General features: G+C 36.7%; 1 protein-coding gene across 1 annotated transcript in view; it reads left to right on the top strand.

Moving 5' to 3' along the window:
• Positions 1-18,184, top strand: part of LOC140519348 (liver carboxylesterase 1-like) — a 63,640-nt gene that overhangs the window by 16,090 nt on the left and 29,366 nt on the right. The window contains 6 exon segments of the mRNA XM_072632253.1: positions 1,000-1,204; positions 2,362-2,503; positions 7,518-7,651; positions 12,322-12,475; positions 15,969-16,073; positions 17,666-17,770. Coding sequence (XP_072488354.1) covers positions 1,000-1,204; positions 2,362-2,503; positions 7,518-7,651; positions 12,322-12,475; positions 15,969-16,073; positions 17,666-17,770 — 845 coding nt within the window.

Raw genomic sequence — 18,184 nt, 5'->3', positions numbered from 1 at the left:
AATGGGGAAAAATAATTTTTGCATTACAGATATACACATAAAACCAAAAACTATTCCTTCTTGGTGGTTAAAGGAGATGAATAAATATTTCTCAAAAGAACTGAAAAGCTTTAGCAATGATATGAAGGAAGTTTCCAGATTAAAGAAATTAAAAACAAAACAACTCTGAAGTATTATTTCATACTCTGCAAATTGGCAAAGAAGATAAAATATTAGAATAGTCAGTATTGGTGGGACAGTGAGAAGATAGACACATTATGTTATTTTTAATGGAACTGTGAATCAGTATAACCATTTTGGAAAGCAAATTTAGAATTTTTCTAATAAAGCGTTTAAAATATCTATAAGCATTGACCAAGCAACTTCACTCCTAGGCTGTTGGCTTTGCAGAGATGAAAGGATTATGAGGTGGAACTATTTTTGTACTTTTTGGTGTATTGATTGGTTTTGTTGATTGATATTTTCTTTTTTATGTTTTATTTAAAATATTCATTATATGAGATCACTAGGAGGAAATAGAGGAAGGACACTGGGAGAAATTCTGATGGCATAAAACAAATGAGGTGAATAAAAATTCATTTTTAAAGAGAGCCATTTAGAGCTGTGTAACTTTTGAGTAAGCCAATTCTATGTTCCTCAGTTTTCTCATCTATAAAATTCAGATAACATTACCATTTATCTTGTTCACTTATGAACAAAAGGCTCTTTTTGTTAAAATAGAAATATGATTTATATTATTATAATATCTGAGGAGCAATTTCATTTCTATTCTCTCATTTGATATTTAAAGCAATCCCATAGAGAACTATTATTCCTTCCTATTTATAGGAGAAGGTCCAGAAAGCTTTCATTGTTTTTTCAAGGTCACTCAGTTAGTATGGAACAGAGATAGCTATATATTCATACCCAGTAGTCTTGATTCTTAAACCAGTGCTGATTCCTCTCTGACGTGTTGTCTCCTCAAGTAAAATCACCTTTCCCTCTTTTAATGTTGCACAGGGCCACAGTCCTCAGCACCTGTAGTGGACACTGAATATGGGAAAGTCCAAGGCAAACAAGAAACACTACAAGAATTTGACAAATCTGTCAATGTTTTTCTGGGAGTCCCCTTTGCCAAAGCTCCTCTTGGAGACCTTCGGTTTGCTCCACCCCAGCCCCCTGTGCCCTGGGACTATGTGAAGAACACTACTACATACCCACCCATGTAAGTCATCAGTCTTCAGGTTTTTCTGGAGAGGGGAGAGCTTCAAGTAAAGAAAGTCATTATCTCTTAATTAAGAGAGTCATCTCCTAATTCTTTTATTTGTTTTCTGCTATTCCAGAACTCTCAAATCATTTCATAATTCATTGCTTTGCCTGTCTTCTCCTCCCCACTGGAAATATTCCTATTTCTACTCTTTCTGACATCTTAGGCATGCAGTGTGAAATGGCCCTGAACTATAAAGTGATCCACCTTTGTTGGAAACCTGAGACGGGAGGGAACCTGCGGCCTCCCCTTAATAAAAGGATTAGTTCTATGGAGTTTGGATTCAGTCAAAGAGCCACACTTGAGGATCAGAGAGGCAAATGTGGTCTCAAGGCCACAGATTCCTTATCCCTTGGCTACAATGAACAAAGCAAGGACCTGCTGCACTCCCCAGCATAAAAAAGATGGGACTGTTTTATTTACTTGATTGCAATCAAACAAATCTCTGCAAACATATTGACTAGTCAGATTGCAATTGCCCTTTACCCCCATTCTTCACCCATGCCAGGACCACATCTAGTTATAAAGCACACCCTCTGTTGACATGCATGGGTTCAGTGACTTTAAAACAGTTTGGGAGAAAGAGCCTTGGAAGAAGAATCATGATTTCAGCCAAGACTCCTATTTCATAACTCTGACCTAGGCTTATTCACTTAACTTTTCTCTTTTTTTTTTCATATGTTCAGTGCGGACAGTGCTGACTATTCTACCTAACCCACAAGCAGAAAGTCCAGAGAGTGAGAGCTCAAGACTCCTAGTGCAGTTAGGAGCAGCTCCGGGTCACAGTTTTGCATTTGGCTGTCCCTGAAAGAAAACCAATATTTCAAAAAACAGAGTAATTTCTATAGGTTATTTGCATTATAACTCTCACCCTTTACATTGTATTTTTTTCCAAGAAAAGCATGTAGTTTGTTCATAGAATGTGACTTTGGGCAAGTCACTTTGCCTTTCTGGGCCTCAGTTTCCTCGTATATAAAATGAATGTATTTGACAAGGTGATCTCTAAGAACCCTACCAGCTCCCAAACCCTTGATTCCCTAGTGGTTCTGTGACTACAAATATGCTTTCTTGAGATGCTGTTAAAAAGAAGTGATTTATCATGTTTCATTGCACAGGTGTGCCCAGAACCCAACTGGAGGAGAGTTTATGGAAAAAATTTCTGGCAATCTGAAAGTAACTTCCTTGAAAAATTCTGAAGACTGCTTGTACCTGAACATTTATGCCTCAGCTGACCTGACAACAAAGACTAAGTTACCTGTAGGCAGTTCATGTTTTGAGTTGTTTTTAACTTTGGATTTAATGGGTTGTTGTTCCTTCTTGCATCTATAGAAGATGAAGAAAAGCAGAAATAATTTTACCTCTCCCTTAATCATTTCTCTCTCTTCTTTGTCCATCCCTTTTCCTAGCCTTATCCTCTCCTACTTCCCTGTTGGGCCATATATGTGTCCTTAGTTTTATCTCTCTATCTGTCTATCTATCTATCTATCTATCTATCTATCTATCTATCTATCTATCTATCTATCTATTTATCTATCATCTATCTATCTATGTATCATCTATTTACCTATCTCTCTATCCATCTCGGTATCTATCTTCAAACACTAGTTGCCCTTCCTCATTGTAATATCTCTTCTTTATATGCCTCTTTCTTCCTTTTTATTCCCTCCTTCTCCCATTCCTCTTTCTGACTACCACATTGAGTGTGTGTGTGTGTATGTGTGATTATCGCAGCATAATTAATTTTCTCAAAACTCTGAATACTGTGTAGTAAGGGTTCTAATAGTAACACAGTTTTTAGGAGTTAGATTATTATCTTCCCATTAGGAATGTAAATTATTTAATCTTATTAATTCCCTTATGGTTGCTCTTTTATGTTTTACTTTTTAGGCTTTTTCTTGATTTTTGTGTTTGAATGTCAAATTTTCTATTCTTTTCTGATTTTTTTCATTAGGATGCTTGAAAGTCCACTAATTAATTAACTGTTCCTTCTTTTTTACCCTGAAGAGTTAAACTCCATTTTTTCTGTAAAGATTTTTCTCAGTTTTAATAATATCTCACTTGCCTTCTGGAACATTGTATTCTAACTCCTCCACTTCTTTATTGTGGTAGTAGATAAATCTCGTATGATCCTCACTGTGGTTCCATGGTATTGGAATGGTCATTCTCTGTGCTTTTATTATTTTCTCCTTGATCTGGGAGCTCTACAATTTGGTTAAAACATTTCTGTGAGTTTTAATTTTGGGATCTTTTCAAGAAGTGATCAATGGATTCTTCCATTTCTATTTTATCCTCTAAGATATTGGGACAGTTTTTCATTGTGATTTCTTGAAATAGGATGTCTAGGCTCTTTTTCTCTTTTTAAAATCATAGCCTTCAGATATTCAAATAATTTGTCCCTCCTCATTCTATTTTACAGGTCACTTGTGTTTTTCAAAGGGATATTTCATGTTTTCTTCATTTTTTTTTTACTCTTCTGATTTGGTTTTATTGTTTCTTATGCCTCTGGGAGTTATAAGGTTCCACTTCCACAATTGTCATTTCATTTATTTATTTATTTACTTACTTACTTACTTATTTTTTATTTCACTTTTAACATTCATTTTCACAAAACTTTGAGTTTCAAATTTTCTCCCCTTTTGTCCCATCCCCCCACACTTAAACACCGAGCATTCTAATTGCCCCTATCGTCAATCTGCTCTCTCTTCTATCATCCCTCTCTGCCCTTGTCTCCATCTTCTCTTTTGTCCTGTAGGGCCAGATAGCTTTCTTTACCCCTTAACCTGTATTTCTTATTTCCTAGTGGCAAGAACAGTACTCGACAGTTGTTCCTAACACTTTGAGTTCCAACTTCTTTTCCTCCCTCCCTCCCCACCCCTTCCCTTTGGAAGGCAGGCAATTCAATATAGGCCAAATCTGTGTAGTTTTGCAAATGAATTCCATAATAGTCATGTTGTATAAGACTAACTATATTTCAGTCCATCCTATCCTGCCCCCCATTACTTCTATTCTCTCTTTTCATCCTGCCCCTCCCTGTGAGTATCGACCTCAAATTACTCCCTCCTCCCCATGCCTTCCCTTCCATCATCCTCCCCACCCTGCTTGTCCCCTTATCCCCCACTTTCCTATATTGTAAGACACGTTTTCATACCAAAATGAGAGTGCATTTTATTCCTTCCTTTAGTGGAATGTGATGAGAGTAAACTTCAACCATCTTGGTTCCGCCTCCCCACAATTCCCATTGTAAAAGAACTACTTTCTTTATTGATATTTCATATCTCTTTTTTCTATTAGGATAAATTTGCTTTTTAAGGAATTATTTTCATCAATGGAGTTTTGTATATCTCTTCCAAGCAGTTCATTACTTTTTCATAACTTTCTTGCACTCTTCCTTTCCCCAGATATTCCTCTACCACTTTTATTTGATTTTTTAAAATCATTCTTTTTGCCCTTTGTATTGCTTTCTTTAGCTTGTACAGGGATTTCTGCTAAGCTTTTGTTCAATATGTATTTTTCTTTGATGTTTTTTTGTAGATGTTTTCATGTAGTCTTTTTTTGAATTTGTGTCTTGAGTTTCCCTGCCCCCATAGTAACTTTTTATTATCAGATTCCTTTTTTGTTATATACTCATTTTCCTAGCCTATTTGTTGACTGAAATTCATGTTTGAGTTGGGCTCTGCTCACCTGGATGAGTGAGTAGGCAATTATTGTCTGAAGTATCTTACTTTGTTTTCTCTGCTATTTTCACCACTACTCCTGTGGAGGGGTCTATATGAGTTTTGGTTCCTCCAACTTGGTAAGATCTAGGAGTTCTGGGAATAAATGTGATAACTGTACTACTGGTCTGCATTCTGATCCTTTCCTAGGTAGAGGCCCAATTCCCTTGCAAACAGAAGAAACATTCTTCTCAGCCCTGAAACATTGACTCAAAATGGGTAATGAGCAATAGAATTATCAAACAATGTTCAATTCTGTGCCCAGTGTCAATATAGGGTCCCTGTATTTTCTTTTTCACTGGATGCCCAATCCCATCAACGTTTTTTGGTAGTGAGAGCTCCACAAAATGCTTTTGTAATCATTGCTACAGCCTCAAGGCTCACAGCTAGCATTGCTGTTGCACTATATTCTAGTCAAGCCCCACCCCTGTATCATAAACCTCTCCTTCTGACCTTCTATACTATCTTGGGCTTGAAAAAATGTCTTAATCTAACTTTTTGTGGACAACAGCACTCCAGAATTTAAATTGACCAGTTACTTTAAAGTTGTTTGGAGGGGAATGTTGGAAGACTTTGGCTAGAATGCTTTATCAACACCACTATCTTGCCTGTTTCATGAAATTCCTAAGAAATTTATCATTATTAGAGCAGTTAGAAGGAGTCTAGATATGTAGAGGTCACAGGTATAAGTTTAGAATGTGACTAGATCTGGTGCCTGTAGGTTTTTGGTGTTCCCAAGGTTGTATGAGCCAGGGAGAGTTATAGTCACTATTCTCCTGGTGTATGCTCTTGTTCTTGCCTAGGGAGGGCCTCAATTCTTTGTGACCAGATACTAATCACTCTTCTCTCCTCTGAAACTGCAACTTAGACCTAGGTAATGGGAGAAGGAGTTGCCAAATGATGCATAGCCCTACTCCTATCACTAGCACAAGGATCTTGTTTAATACATTTCTAACCAGGTCTGTAGTCCCTTTACTGCACTTAGTGTTAATTAATGCTGCTACCACAATCTCCAGGCCTCACAGCTCAAGTTCCTGGCCAATCTCCCTTCCAGTGTGTGTAGGTAGCCCTCTTTTTCAGTCCTCCTAACTTGTTCTGGGCTAGAAAAATGAGACACTGTGACATTTTTAATTATCCTTCTCAGAATATGATTTGAGACATTTTTAAGAGTTAATTAAAGAATTAGTTTGGGAAATCTGAAGAGAAGTGTTCAATTCCTTCTGCCACTTTGGCCCAGCCCTTGAGTCCTCCTTCTAAAACTTAGGTACTCTTCTTTCAATCAATCCTTATAAGACAGTTTTGAGTCATCTTGGCTACTTTCCTTTAGTGTAGGATGCCTTCCCTTCCTCCCTCACAAGGCATCTGTGGATAAATTGTTAAGAAGTCTGTGACCTTTAACGAATGGAAATGCATTTTTATTTCAATATCATTGCTTTTTGGGGGGGGGGTAATTTTATGTGTTTTATTTTATAATTTTAAAAATATCATTCTGAGGATTCCATGGGCTTCCTAAACTGCCAATGTCATCAGTGATACACAAAAAATTTTAGGAACTCCCCAGTAATGTGTAAGTACAATTCCTCAGGGATGGGAAGATGTCAGAAGTTATCTAATACAACTCGTATTTGCACAGGAATCCTCTCTATAACACACCAGATAAGTAGTTACTCTCCACCTTCTTGAAAACGTCCAGTCTTGGTGTGTTTGTGTATGTGCGTGTGTACAAGTAGGAGGTAGGGGGAGGAAAAACTACCTATCAAAGAATTCTATTTGAGGAATTATTTTAGGAAGGTCTTCTCACATAGAAATAAACCTCACTCTCCTGCTAATTTCATTACTGCTTCTTTTTAGCCCAATGGGTCAAATAGAATGAGTCCAAAATTTCCTTTGCATGACTGCCCTTAAAGTACTTTAGGTTAAGCTATCATGCTCCCCCAAAGTCCTTCTTTTTCCTGGCTTAAACAAAATACTTTATTCAACTCACAAAAATCTGAGAAGTTTAGGATACTTCATTTTTCTTAGCAACAGATTTTCTGATTCAGTCAGATGGTTAGAGTATTGAGATCTGCATTATTTGTCTGGTTTGCTGCTTGTATGACAATAACAATGGAGAGAGTGGTCACAGAGGAGTTTAACGCAAAGGATAGAGGCTCAGAGAATATGGTGAGTCCCTTAAGCAGCCTAATGCATCCTTATTGCACCCCTTCCCTAGGTGTGGGACTCTATCAAAGTCATAAAATCAGAACTGGAAAGGACTTTAAAGATTATCTAGTCTGAAACCTTCTTTTTAGATAATTGGGCATCTAGAGATTTGGAAAACAGAAGTGAATTTCTTCCATTCATACAGAAAATTAGAACCCAAATTTGGTAGAACCCAAATTACAATTAGGTTCTTCTGGTCTCAAGTCCACTTCCCTTTTTTTTTTTATAACCCTATCATTTCCAAAGAGATCTCTAGAATAGAGATTACTGGGGGTGGGTGGTTTAAGCATGTACTTTCTGAGGTTCCTTTAAATTGGAGCATGCTGTGATCAATAAGATTTTTGTCTCACTCTCAGGTGATGGTGTGGATCCATGGGGGAGCTTTTTTGACGGGTGATGCTTCAATTGTGGAAGGGCTTCACCTCTTAGCTCTTGAGAATGTTGTTGTGGTGGCCATTCAGTACCGTCTAGGAATCTTTGGATTCTATAGGTAAGACCTGGAGGATGGGAAATTAGTTGACACAAAGCAGCCCGTGGTGCTTCCAACCCTGACATTTTGTGATTTTTGTGACATTTCTCTTGAGAGATTCAAAAAGTATATAATTAATTATCTGACCTTGGAATTCAGTGAATTCAGTCAATTCAATGCAGGCTTTATTAAGTGTATAATATGTGCTGAATTCAGGATTTAGAGGTAGATTATAAAGATACATTTTATGCACATCTTGCTTTCCAAGAACTTATAGTCTAATGGGGCAAGGTCAAATACACAAATGAAGGCCACAAAAAAGAAGGAGATTAGTGACAAGTGAAGGGGCAGGTAATGGTGTTATGAGAAAATGGAGGAAGGAGAGATCACTCTCACCTGAGAGGGAAGAAAGAGTAGGGAATGATTTATGGAAGAGGTACAATATGTTTTGGACCTTGAAGAAAGAAAGGATTTTGATAGAGTAGAGTCTGGAATTGTCCATTCCAGACTTGGAGATGTGTCAGCAGTCTTGGAAACAGAAGAAGTCAGGTTGAGAAAATAGTACAACTAATTCTGGTTACAACACAGAGTATGTGAAAGGGCTTGCTTTGAGTAAAGACTAACTACAAGAAAGCTGAGTCAGATTTTAGAGGGCCTCCAGTGCTAGCGAGAAGAATTTATTTTTCTGATAAAGGGAGACAATGAAGTTTTGGGCACCTGTGTGTGTGTTTACTAGTAGAGTGACTTTACCCTAAGGGTGAATTAGGAAGCTTACTCAGGCCGAAGTGTGGATGATGAACTAGAAAAGTTAGAGTATTGAGATCTGCATTATTTGTCTGGTTTGCTGCTTGTATAACAATAACAATGGAGTGGAGTGGTCACAGAGGAGTTTAACCCAAAGGACAGAGGCTCAGAGAGAATATGGTGAGTCCCTTAAGCAGCCTAATGGCTTAAGCAGATACAGATTCACAGAATAGAATAATCAGATTATTCATTTATAATTAGAGGCAACTTCAGACATCATAGAGTCCAACTCCCTCTCTTTTAAACTGAGGGAAGTAAGGACCAAAAAGATGAATTGAGTTGTCCAAGATTACTCAGAAAACAAGTAATAATTAAAAATAATAATAACTTCATTCTAATATTACCCCATGTCCTCTAAATCCAAATCCAGCATATTGTCCATCTGTTTCTACATTGAATCTGGAGTACAAGATGAGTGGTGTACCAATATAATATATTTCAAAAAAGTATCATTTCCAAAGATATAGATGCTTCCTCTGCCAACATGGATCAGGGCTCCTCTCCCTTCCTTACACACATGTGCATGAACACATACATACACACACACGCATACACATACTATTTGGGATAATCTTGCATGGTGACAAGCCTCTCCAAACAGCTAAACTTATCCATAAATGATAGACTTATTCAATATTAGTACAATTAGTACAATGAAGTACAATATTGTACTTCAAGTTTTTCTATTTTTCTACTCTTGTAGAAGCTTCCAGAGCTTTTGTTTTACCACTACATAGACATTTGAATTATTTAAAAATTATTGTATGTCTATGTAGTTTACTTGCCTCCTATCACCTTTTTATTTAATCGTTAGCCACATTACAGAATGCATTGAAAGCAAAGGCACTTAATGAACTATAGTAATAGAATAATATTAATATAGTCATAGAGTAGAGTAATACAGTAATATAGAACATAGTAAGAGAATTAGTAATAAGACACAACCACTTTCCATAAACCTATGTACCCTTTCTCAGAATACACGTATAAGAAAGAGGAAGAATTGATGTTCGTCACACATAGCCTTCCATGTTCCATCAATGTGTCTTTGTATAGGCCAGAAGTTCCCAAATTTTTCTGGCTTACCACCCCTTTTAAAAAAAAAAAATCATTCAGTGGTCCCCTGGAAATCTACTTTGTTTAACCCTTTAATTGTTTTTCAAATTTGTGTCATTTCAAAAAAGTATGTAAAATATGTATATTTTCAAAATCATATTTGAAATTTAATAATTTATTATAAATTCATGGGTTTTTTCTGCATTTATTTTTTTTGGTAAGGAAATTGGGGTTAAAGGACTTGTCCAGGGTCACACAGATACTAAGTGCCAAGTGTTTGGTCTGAGACCAGAATTGAACTCAGGTCCTCCTGACTTCAGGGCTGGTGCTCTATTCACTGCACCACTTAACTGCCCCACCCCACCCCCGATATTGAAATTCTGATGATGTGATATTGCATCATATAACCCTGTAGTATGGCATTGTAAATAAGTCATTAAATACACATATTCCTGCCCATGCATGTTGCACTTTCCCATAATGCTTGACAGACTGGCCTACCCACATATGCTTGTAAAGACCTGTTGGAAGGCTGGACCACTGATAGATTATAAATTGTATTAGTGTTTATATAATGTACTCACTAAGATTTAACTCTGCTATATAACAATTGGAACATGTACAAATGGCTTTTTCAAAATTTTCTTATCTTCTCTTATTTCCTTATGCTTCTTCCTCCCCCTTAGTTTTATTCAATGCCCCCATTACACCCTACTACCACTTCCCCCAAGCATCTTTCCAATACCTGCCAAGGGGCAGTATTGCCCACTTTGGGAACCTCTATTATTTATGTCTAGAGTGACCTTTCTCCTCATTAGCATCTTTTAGAACCTCTAATTTCCTTAAAAACTCATTTCAAGTAACACCTCTGCTATGAAAGCTTTTCTAAGCCCTCACATACTACTGCCTCCTCACTCCTTTAAAATTGTAGTTATTTGCTTTGCATACATTTTATAATTAATTCTTTCTTCACATACTCTTTCTTATAAAAAAATGTAATCCCTTTGAGGACAAGGATTACTTAGATCTTGTCCTTGTATTTTAAGCAATTAATATATAGTAAGCAACTTAAAATATTTGTTGACTGACTGCATATCAAATCGCTACCAAATGTTGCATTGTCTCTTCTGGATGCCACTCATTTTCTGGTTGCTCAGCTATACACTGATACCATATGATGGAGTTTAACTTTTCATTGCCATCTGCTAGATTCTTTAGTCTTATCGACCATCATGCAATACCTAGCAAATCCCTCTCTTACAAGTGTAGGTTTAACTTCATTAACTGCATAGATGATGAGTCTATGAGGCAACACACCAAGCCAGGCTACCAACAAAATCCAGCAGAAAGTGCCCAGGCTAACATTGATTTGCTCTTTCTGGATCACAGAGTCTACTGTCCTTTTTTGGGGGGAGGAGGAGGGGCAGATTTATAGTCTATAATCCTAAACAATACGTGGGTAAGTTAACAACTTCCTTTTAACTCCTCTTATGTCCAAGACTGGGGACATTTCAAAAACTCTACCCAAAATAGTGCCAAAGAAAGTATATAAAGTTAGGGCAGATAAAGTCCCAATGTCTCTTAAAATCCTGATTGATTGGAAAAGAGACATACAAATGAGGTTAGATCAAAATACAAAGCTAAGTGAAGCTATTGAGACACACTTCTTCCTTTACTATACACATACACATCTTCTGGGGGGGAGGGGTGGAGATAGAGATGGAAATTGATCCTCTTTTATTAACCTATTTCCCATACAAAAATGCTGTCTCCTTAAGTTTAGTGTTGATAAGGCTCGATCCCCCTCTTCCCCAATACGAAATGAAGGTAACAGGTACTAAGGATTCCTGGCTGTTGTAGTTCAGGAGAGGAAGCAATTACAGTTGGATAGGTCAAATTCAAACTTTCTATAGGAGATAGGTGTGAAACTGAGCCATTTGGATGGTCAGACAGGATGCAAAAACATGCTAGTGAGGAAAAGAACATGAAAAAACAAAGGGACTAGCATGGCATCAGTGAGGACAGCAAGAAGATGGGTACCAAAGGAATAGAGATTTCATCCAAAGCCTACTGGGGATGGAGATCAATAATACTGATCAAGCTGCCTGAGGGCTTACTAGGTTCATGAAGGTAACAGAAGAAAATTGGAAGACTTGATCCCTATCCTCATCAAAATATATCTAAAGGAGGAAAAATGACCCACACATAAACTTAACAGTATTTAGGTGGTAAGTTGACCAGTATCTAGGTGGCAATGTTTTTAGAATTCTTGGTCTGAAATCAGGAAGACTTATCTTCCTGAGTTCAAATCTGTTTTCAGACATGTAATAGCTGTGCGAACATTGGCTATTCACTTAACCCTGTTTGCTCAATTTCCTCATCCGTGAAAATGAGCTAGAGAAGGAAATGCAAAAATGTTTCAATATCTTTGCTAAGAAAATTAGAAATGAGGTCATAGCAAGTCAGAGATGACTGAAAAATGACTGAACAATAACAAAAGTTGACCACACACTAGAAGTGGGAAACCACAATATTCAAAATTTCCCATAACACTACTCGTTCCTAAAGTAATTGTTATGTTTTATATCTCTTATAAGGTTCAAGTCTAACAACAACCACATTTCCATTTTATAAATTAGGAAACTAGACAAGAAATATTAAATGACTTCGAGTCATAAATTGTGTCCTTCGGGCCATATTTAATCTGGGTATCTCCTATTAGTTAATCTTCTCACTATATCATACTTTCTCCCCTTCCTTCCTTGCTATTGTTTTACCAATAGTTACTTCTTTTCTAACCATCCATCTTCCTCCTCTTTTCTTCCTTGCAGCACTGGAGATGAACATGCCCGAGGGAACTGGGGTTACTTAGACCAAGTGGCTGCACTCCACTGGGTCCAGAAGAACATTGTCAACTTTGGAGGAGACCCTAATTTGGTGACCATCTTGAGTGTGTCAGCAGGAAGTATCAGTGTTTCAGCACTGGTAAGTTTTCAGGATTCTCTGCTTGAATTCAGGACTCTTCCAACATCTGTTAGCACAGAGTGGGAGTCCCAGTCACATGCAGATGTTGTTGGTATTGACTGCTTGCTGCTTTGGCACTTCCACAAGACCACATGTGATTCTAGGCAGTGAATTTCTTGACTTATAAGGTAATAATGTAGAGACCATGAGAAAGTGGAGCTTACCATGCCCCAAGATTAACTGTAGAAATTTGATAGTAAAGGTCTGTGAGACTCAAGATTTGATTCAGTTTTTTAATGTATTGTTTCTTCTTTAATAACCATAGCAATTCAAATTTTAAAAGTAAGTAAAATCGCTTTCCTCATAGCTACTCTGTGAGTTAGGTAATCAAAGAATTATCATTCATATTTAAACAGATGAGAAAACTAAACTTCTGTGTGATAAAGTGACTTGTTTAAAATCACATATTTATGAAGAATCTGAGCTGAGATTCATACTTCTATTTTCATATTCCAAACCCAATGTTCTTTCTTCTCCCAGAAACCTTTTATTGCTCTGTTATTTTTAATTCTGTCAGACTCTTTATGACTCCATTTGGTGTTTTATTTGTCAAAGATAATGGAATAGTTTGCCATTTCCTTCACCAGCTCATTTTACTGATGAGGCAATCAGAGTTAAGTGACTTGCCCTGGGTCTCACAACTCATAAGTGTCTGTGACCAGATTTGAATTGAGAAAGATGAGTCTCCATGACCCCAAATCCAGTACTCCCACTACACCACTTTGCCCTCTCACTGCAACTCTACGAAGTGACTTAGAGCATCATCACAATGAACACTTAGAAAGTCTTTTACTGAACCATTGCATTCCCATGTAAGTAGATAAAAAGTTTTGTGGCCCCTGACACCCCAAACCTCCTTCTTTTCTCTTGACACAAGGTCAACTCTGGGCAAACTTGGAAAGAGAGCAAAGTGTTCCCTACTTCACACATGAGGAAGAAGCAATGTTTCATCATCTTAAGAAAGGTTAAGAATGGGAGCTGCCAATTTGAAATAGAGGGTAGTTTCCCTACCAATGAATCCTGATAAATTTCTACTCATGAGAAGGGCAGCCTTGCCATTTAGATAGCTCCATGTATCTGCAGTATTTAATTACTAGCTGGATAACCACTTATGAAAAGTCTTACAATAGTGAGCAGAATTCATGATTTATGTGGAGAATGCATGACTAGATGACCTTTATGGCCCTTACTAATGCTGTGATTCTATGACAAAAGCAACTGGGCTACTTTTGTGTGTTTATTTAAGACATTTCTTCTTGCATCAAAAGACCTTGTTCAGCAGCCAGCAATATGGGCTGTCATAAATGGACTTAATATAAATGTGCCTTAGTTCCCCTGTCCCCCTGAATTCTTGTTCATTTTTCTGCCTGCCAAGCTCTGTTTTTCATAAAGAATGTATTGTGGCCAGCTTGAGACAGAATTCTACTTCCCTTGCAAATGATAAGTAGATAATTCAATTACTATTTCACAAAGGCAGAGAACTAAATTAGGCTAAATCTTAAAAACAGATGATTGTAGTATGGCACCTGATTATGATTTCTACTTATTTCTAGTCTACTGGCCTTCACATTGGCCATCTTGCTCCCTAGAAACCTCTATCTCTAACAGTTTTGTTTTGGGCCTGATTAATAATTGTTTCCACATATGCTACTGTGAGATGGTTACCTCTGTGTTGTCATTATATGCCATGTTAAGAGATGCTCAGATTTCCCTTGTTTGACCAGCAGCTGCCCATGATTATTAGAATTTTGCTTAAACTATCAGTAGGGATGAGTAATTCTGAGAAGCCACTGCTGGGGATACTCCATGTCACAAACTGCATAACCCACAGTGGTTTGTGAGTGTGTGTGTGTGTGTGTGTGTGTGTGTGTGTGTCTGCCTGAATGTGTGTATCACTTACAGAACATTATTGTGGAGGAGGAGGACAAGTCTTGTCTATGGGTAAAGAAAGTATGGTCTCAAGACCTAAAAACCAAACCAAACCAAAAAAGAAATCAGTTTTGTTTTTGTTATCTCATTTACATTGTTAGAGTCATTGTTAATATTGATCTCTAGGTCCTGTTAATTGCATAGTTTGTTAACTCAAACATATATTTCCATATTTCTTTGAATTCTTCATTTACTCCTCATTTCTCATTAAAAAAACAACATTCTCTGACATTCCTGTGACATAGTTTTTCAGCCAATTTCCTATCTTTTTAACTGTAAATACACCATTATGAATATTTCCCTTAAAGTGTTATAAAAAAGAAGCAAAACAATCAGTTTGTTCCAAGTTTTCCATAGCAACATGAAAGTTCCTAAATATCCAGCTATAAAGGAAAGGTCAAATGCAGTAGGTAGATTTATAAAATCAGTTAGTAAAACAACCAGATTTTATGGAGGGCTTACTATTTATCAAATACTGTGGTAAGTGCCAGTGATACAAAGACAAAAATAAAATCAAACCTCCCTTCAAAGTACTTGGGTTGGTTCCAGGAAGCAAACATGCTCCTTTATAAATACAAATTGACAGAATCTATAAAAACATCAATACAAATATGAGGAATACAAAAAAATCTTGAAAGCCAGTTATGAAATAATGCAAAATGGAAAACAGAAACTAAAGCTGAAGGGAATAGGCATTTTTTAGGAGCAGAGTAGTGACAGTATTTTTTTTGAGCATAGGTGCATCTACCTTGACCCACCGAACTGATCCTGAACAATGTTATAAATAGCCATTTTATCATCAAGGGCAAACAACTAGAAAAATGCCCCAAAATCAAAATTTAAGATTAATGAAGGACAGAGAGACAGAGTCAGAAACAGAGACAGACAAAGAGATAGTGTGCGTGTGTGTGTGTGCGCTAGCGCTAGATGCTAGGAATATAAAGACATATAAAACATTTTTGCCTTTAAGGTGATTGTATACCACAGGAAAGAAATAACAGCTACAGATGTCATTAACAGTCTACTCCTAGGAAAGCCTGCATTGAGTGGGGCAGGGAAGCCCTAGAGACCTGAAATAGAGAGCAACCCAGTTGAGGAAGGTTGGCCAAGAGGAGCAATTTTGCTTTTTGATGCCCTCCAGTTCTAACTCTTTGGAAAAATGCCCATGTGATTTCAATAGTTCAGGAAATTCCTGCTGAGAAAACTCACTCTTTAAAGCAAATCAACAATAGAGATTCTCATAAGTTGTCAGTTGTCCAAGTTTACATAGCCAGTATGTGTCAGTGATGAGACTTAAAACTCAACTTTCCTAATCCATACCACAACTGGTCCCACTGTCTCAATTTTAACTAATGATTTTTTTTTTTTTTTGTAGCAGGATGCTAAGAATTGGTTTTTATGTTGGTGAAAGAGTATTGTCAGCATCCTCCCAATATCCCAAGGTAAAGCTACAATTTTGTTACTCAAGTTATAGTTCTGATACTAAATCATAGTCTCATTTCCTCTTTCCTTTTTTCTCCCTCAGGTTCTTTCTCCTTTGACAACAAACCTCTTCCACTGAGCCATTTCACAGAGTGGAGTTGCCATTATGGAAAGCCTATTCGTTTCTAACATCAAATCAACAGCTGAGGCTGGTTTTTGACATTGTATGACTCTCCAAAAATTTGTCTCCTCTTATAGACTCATATGAGTTAGAGCTATAAGGAATACTAGAAATGATTTAGGGATGCCCTCTTGTTTTACAGAGGTAAAAATAGAATCTCTACAAAAAGAATTATCTAAGTCATACAAGGAAGATCTTTGTTAATTATTTTTTTAAATTAGCAAAAATACTATGTTTTTTCTTCCAATTCCCTTCCCTGCTAGAAAAGAAAAAACACACCAAAAGTTTTATAATAAATACAGGTAATCAAGCAAACATTCCAAGCATAGCTAAATTAAAGAATGTTTTTCTTCTTCTTCATATTAGTCCATCATGTCTCTCTCATGAGTAGGCTACATTCTTAAATGACAATCCTTTAGAATAATGATTAATCATTTTGTTGATCTGAATTCTTAAAGTCTTCAAAATTGTTTGTTTTTAAGGTTCTGTTGTACTATACAAATTGTTCTCTTCATCTCAGTTTGTGTTCAGTTCATATAAGTCTTCCTAGATTTCTCTGAGATCATCCTCTTCATCATTTCCTTGAGAACAACAATGTTCCATTATATTTGTATACCATAATTTGCCTACTAGTCCCTACTTGTTTGACTTCACCAAAAGCTCTTCTTTTTTTTGTGCATATAGCATGTTTTCCTTTTTATTTTGATCACTTTGGGAATATAGGTACCAAAGAGTTGCCTCTAGGTCAAAGAGTATGTCTAGTTTAGTAATATTTTAGCAATAGTTTCAAATTCATTTCTAAATATCTAGACCACTTTAGAGCTCCATCACTTGTATTATTATCCTTTCCCTGAAACTCTTTCAATTTCTGTAATTTTCCTTTATTTGTCAGTTTCTCCCATCTGATGGATAACATTGAAGATGTTTTCATTTTTTTCTAATTATTGATCTCAAACCTTTTTAAATGACTTTTAAGTAGCTTAGATTTTTTCACCAACTTTTCATATATTTAATAATTTTTCTATTGTAGAATGATATGCATTCTTACAAATTTGAGTCAGTTCCTGCTATATCTTAGAAATGTAGGCTTTACTACTTTACTTTATTGTTTCTCTTTTAATCTTAACTGAACTGGGTTTGTATTTGTTTTATTTTTCAAAAAAATATATAATCAAAATTCTTTGTTTATCTTCTGGGATTCTCTCTATTCATTGTTTGATCATGAACTCTTTCCCTATTCATTGATCTAAAAAGGCAATTTCTTCCTTGTCCTCTAACATGCTTATTATATGGCCTTTTATATGTTGGTCATGAATCCATTTAGAACCCATCTTGGTATATCATATGAGGGACTGATCTAAGCCAAGAATCTGCCATACTACTGTCTACTTTTTACAATAATTTGGTCAAATAGTAAATTCTTACCCCAATAGTTGAGATCTTCAGGTGTGTTGCTACAGCATGTAATGAAACTAATCTGTATCTGTGATCACAAATCACACAGGGAGGTGTAAGGCTTTTGGAATTTCCCTCCTCTGGCTTGCATTTTGAAATTTTTCCAAATGTAGCATGTCACAATTCCAGGAATATAAGGTTGCCCATGTTAAATTTTGTTACAGAAAATTGCAAACTTTGCTGGGTGTAAACCAACCACTTCAGCCAGCTTGGTTCACTGTATGCGGCAGAAGACAGAAGAAGAGATCCTGAACACGGCTGAAAAGATGGTAGGTGACCTCAGAGTTTTATCTCTTTAATAACAGTTATTTTACATGATCTCTTCAGACACTTTTTTTCCTAGGCAGCTTGGATGAATTGCCATGGGTGAGAAATATTAACCTGCAGAACTACTGATCAGTGAGTTGGGAAAGGACATTTATTTTCACCAGAAAGACAACAGGCAATTTGTGTACCTGGTTTCAGGTGTGACAAAATGCTCCCTTGAATAGCCCTGGAGAGTGCCTTGATTTTGGCTGGGGCGGGGGGTGGGGAGGGGGGGGATGGTATGAGGAAAAACGGTTGATACTTGTGAGAAAGCCAGGGAAAAGTTCACCCTTATACACAGGAAATAAAGCCGGGGGTGGGGAATGAAACTTGTTATGTAAAATTAGGATTAAATCAAAAGGTCAGATTTAAGGGTT

Source organism: Notamacropus eugenii, chromosome 1 (genome assembly GCF_028372415.1).
Source record: "Notamacropus eugenii isolate mMacEug1 chromosome 1, mMacEug1.pri_v2, whole genome shotgun sequence".
In the NCBI taxonomy this organism is placed as follows: domain Eukaryota; kingdom Metazoa; phylum Chordata; class Mammalia; order Diprotodontia; family Macropodidae; genus Notamacropus; species Notamacropus eugenii.
The sequence above is the reverse complement of the archived record's forward strand: the minus strand, read 5'-3'. Positions and strand labels throughout refer to the sequence as shown.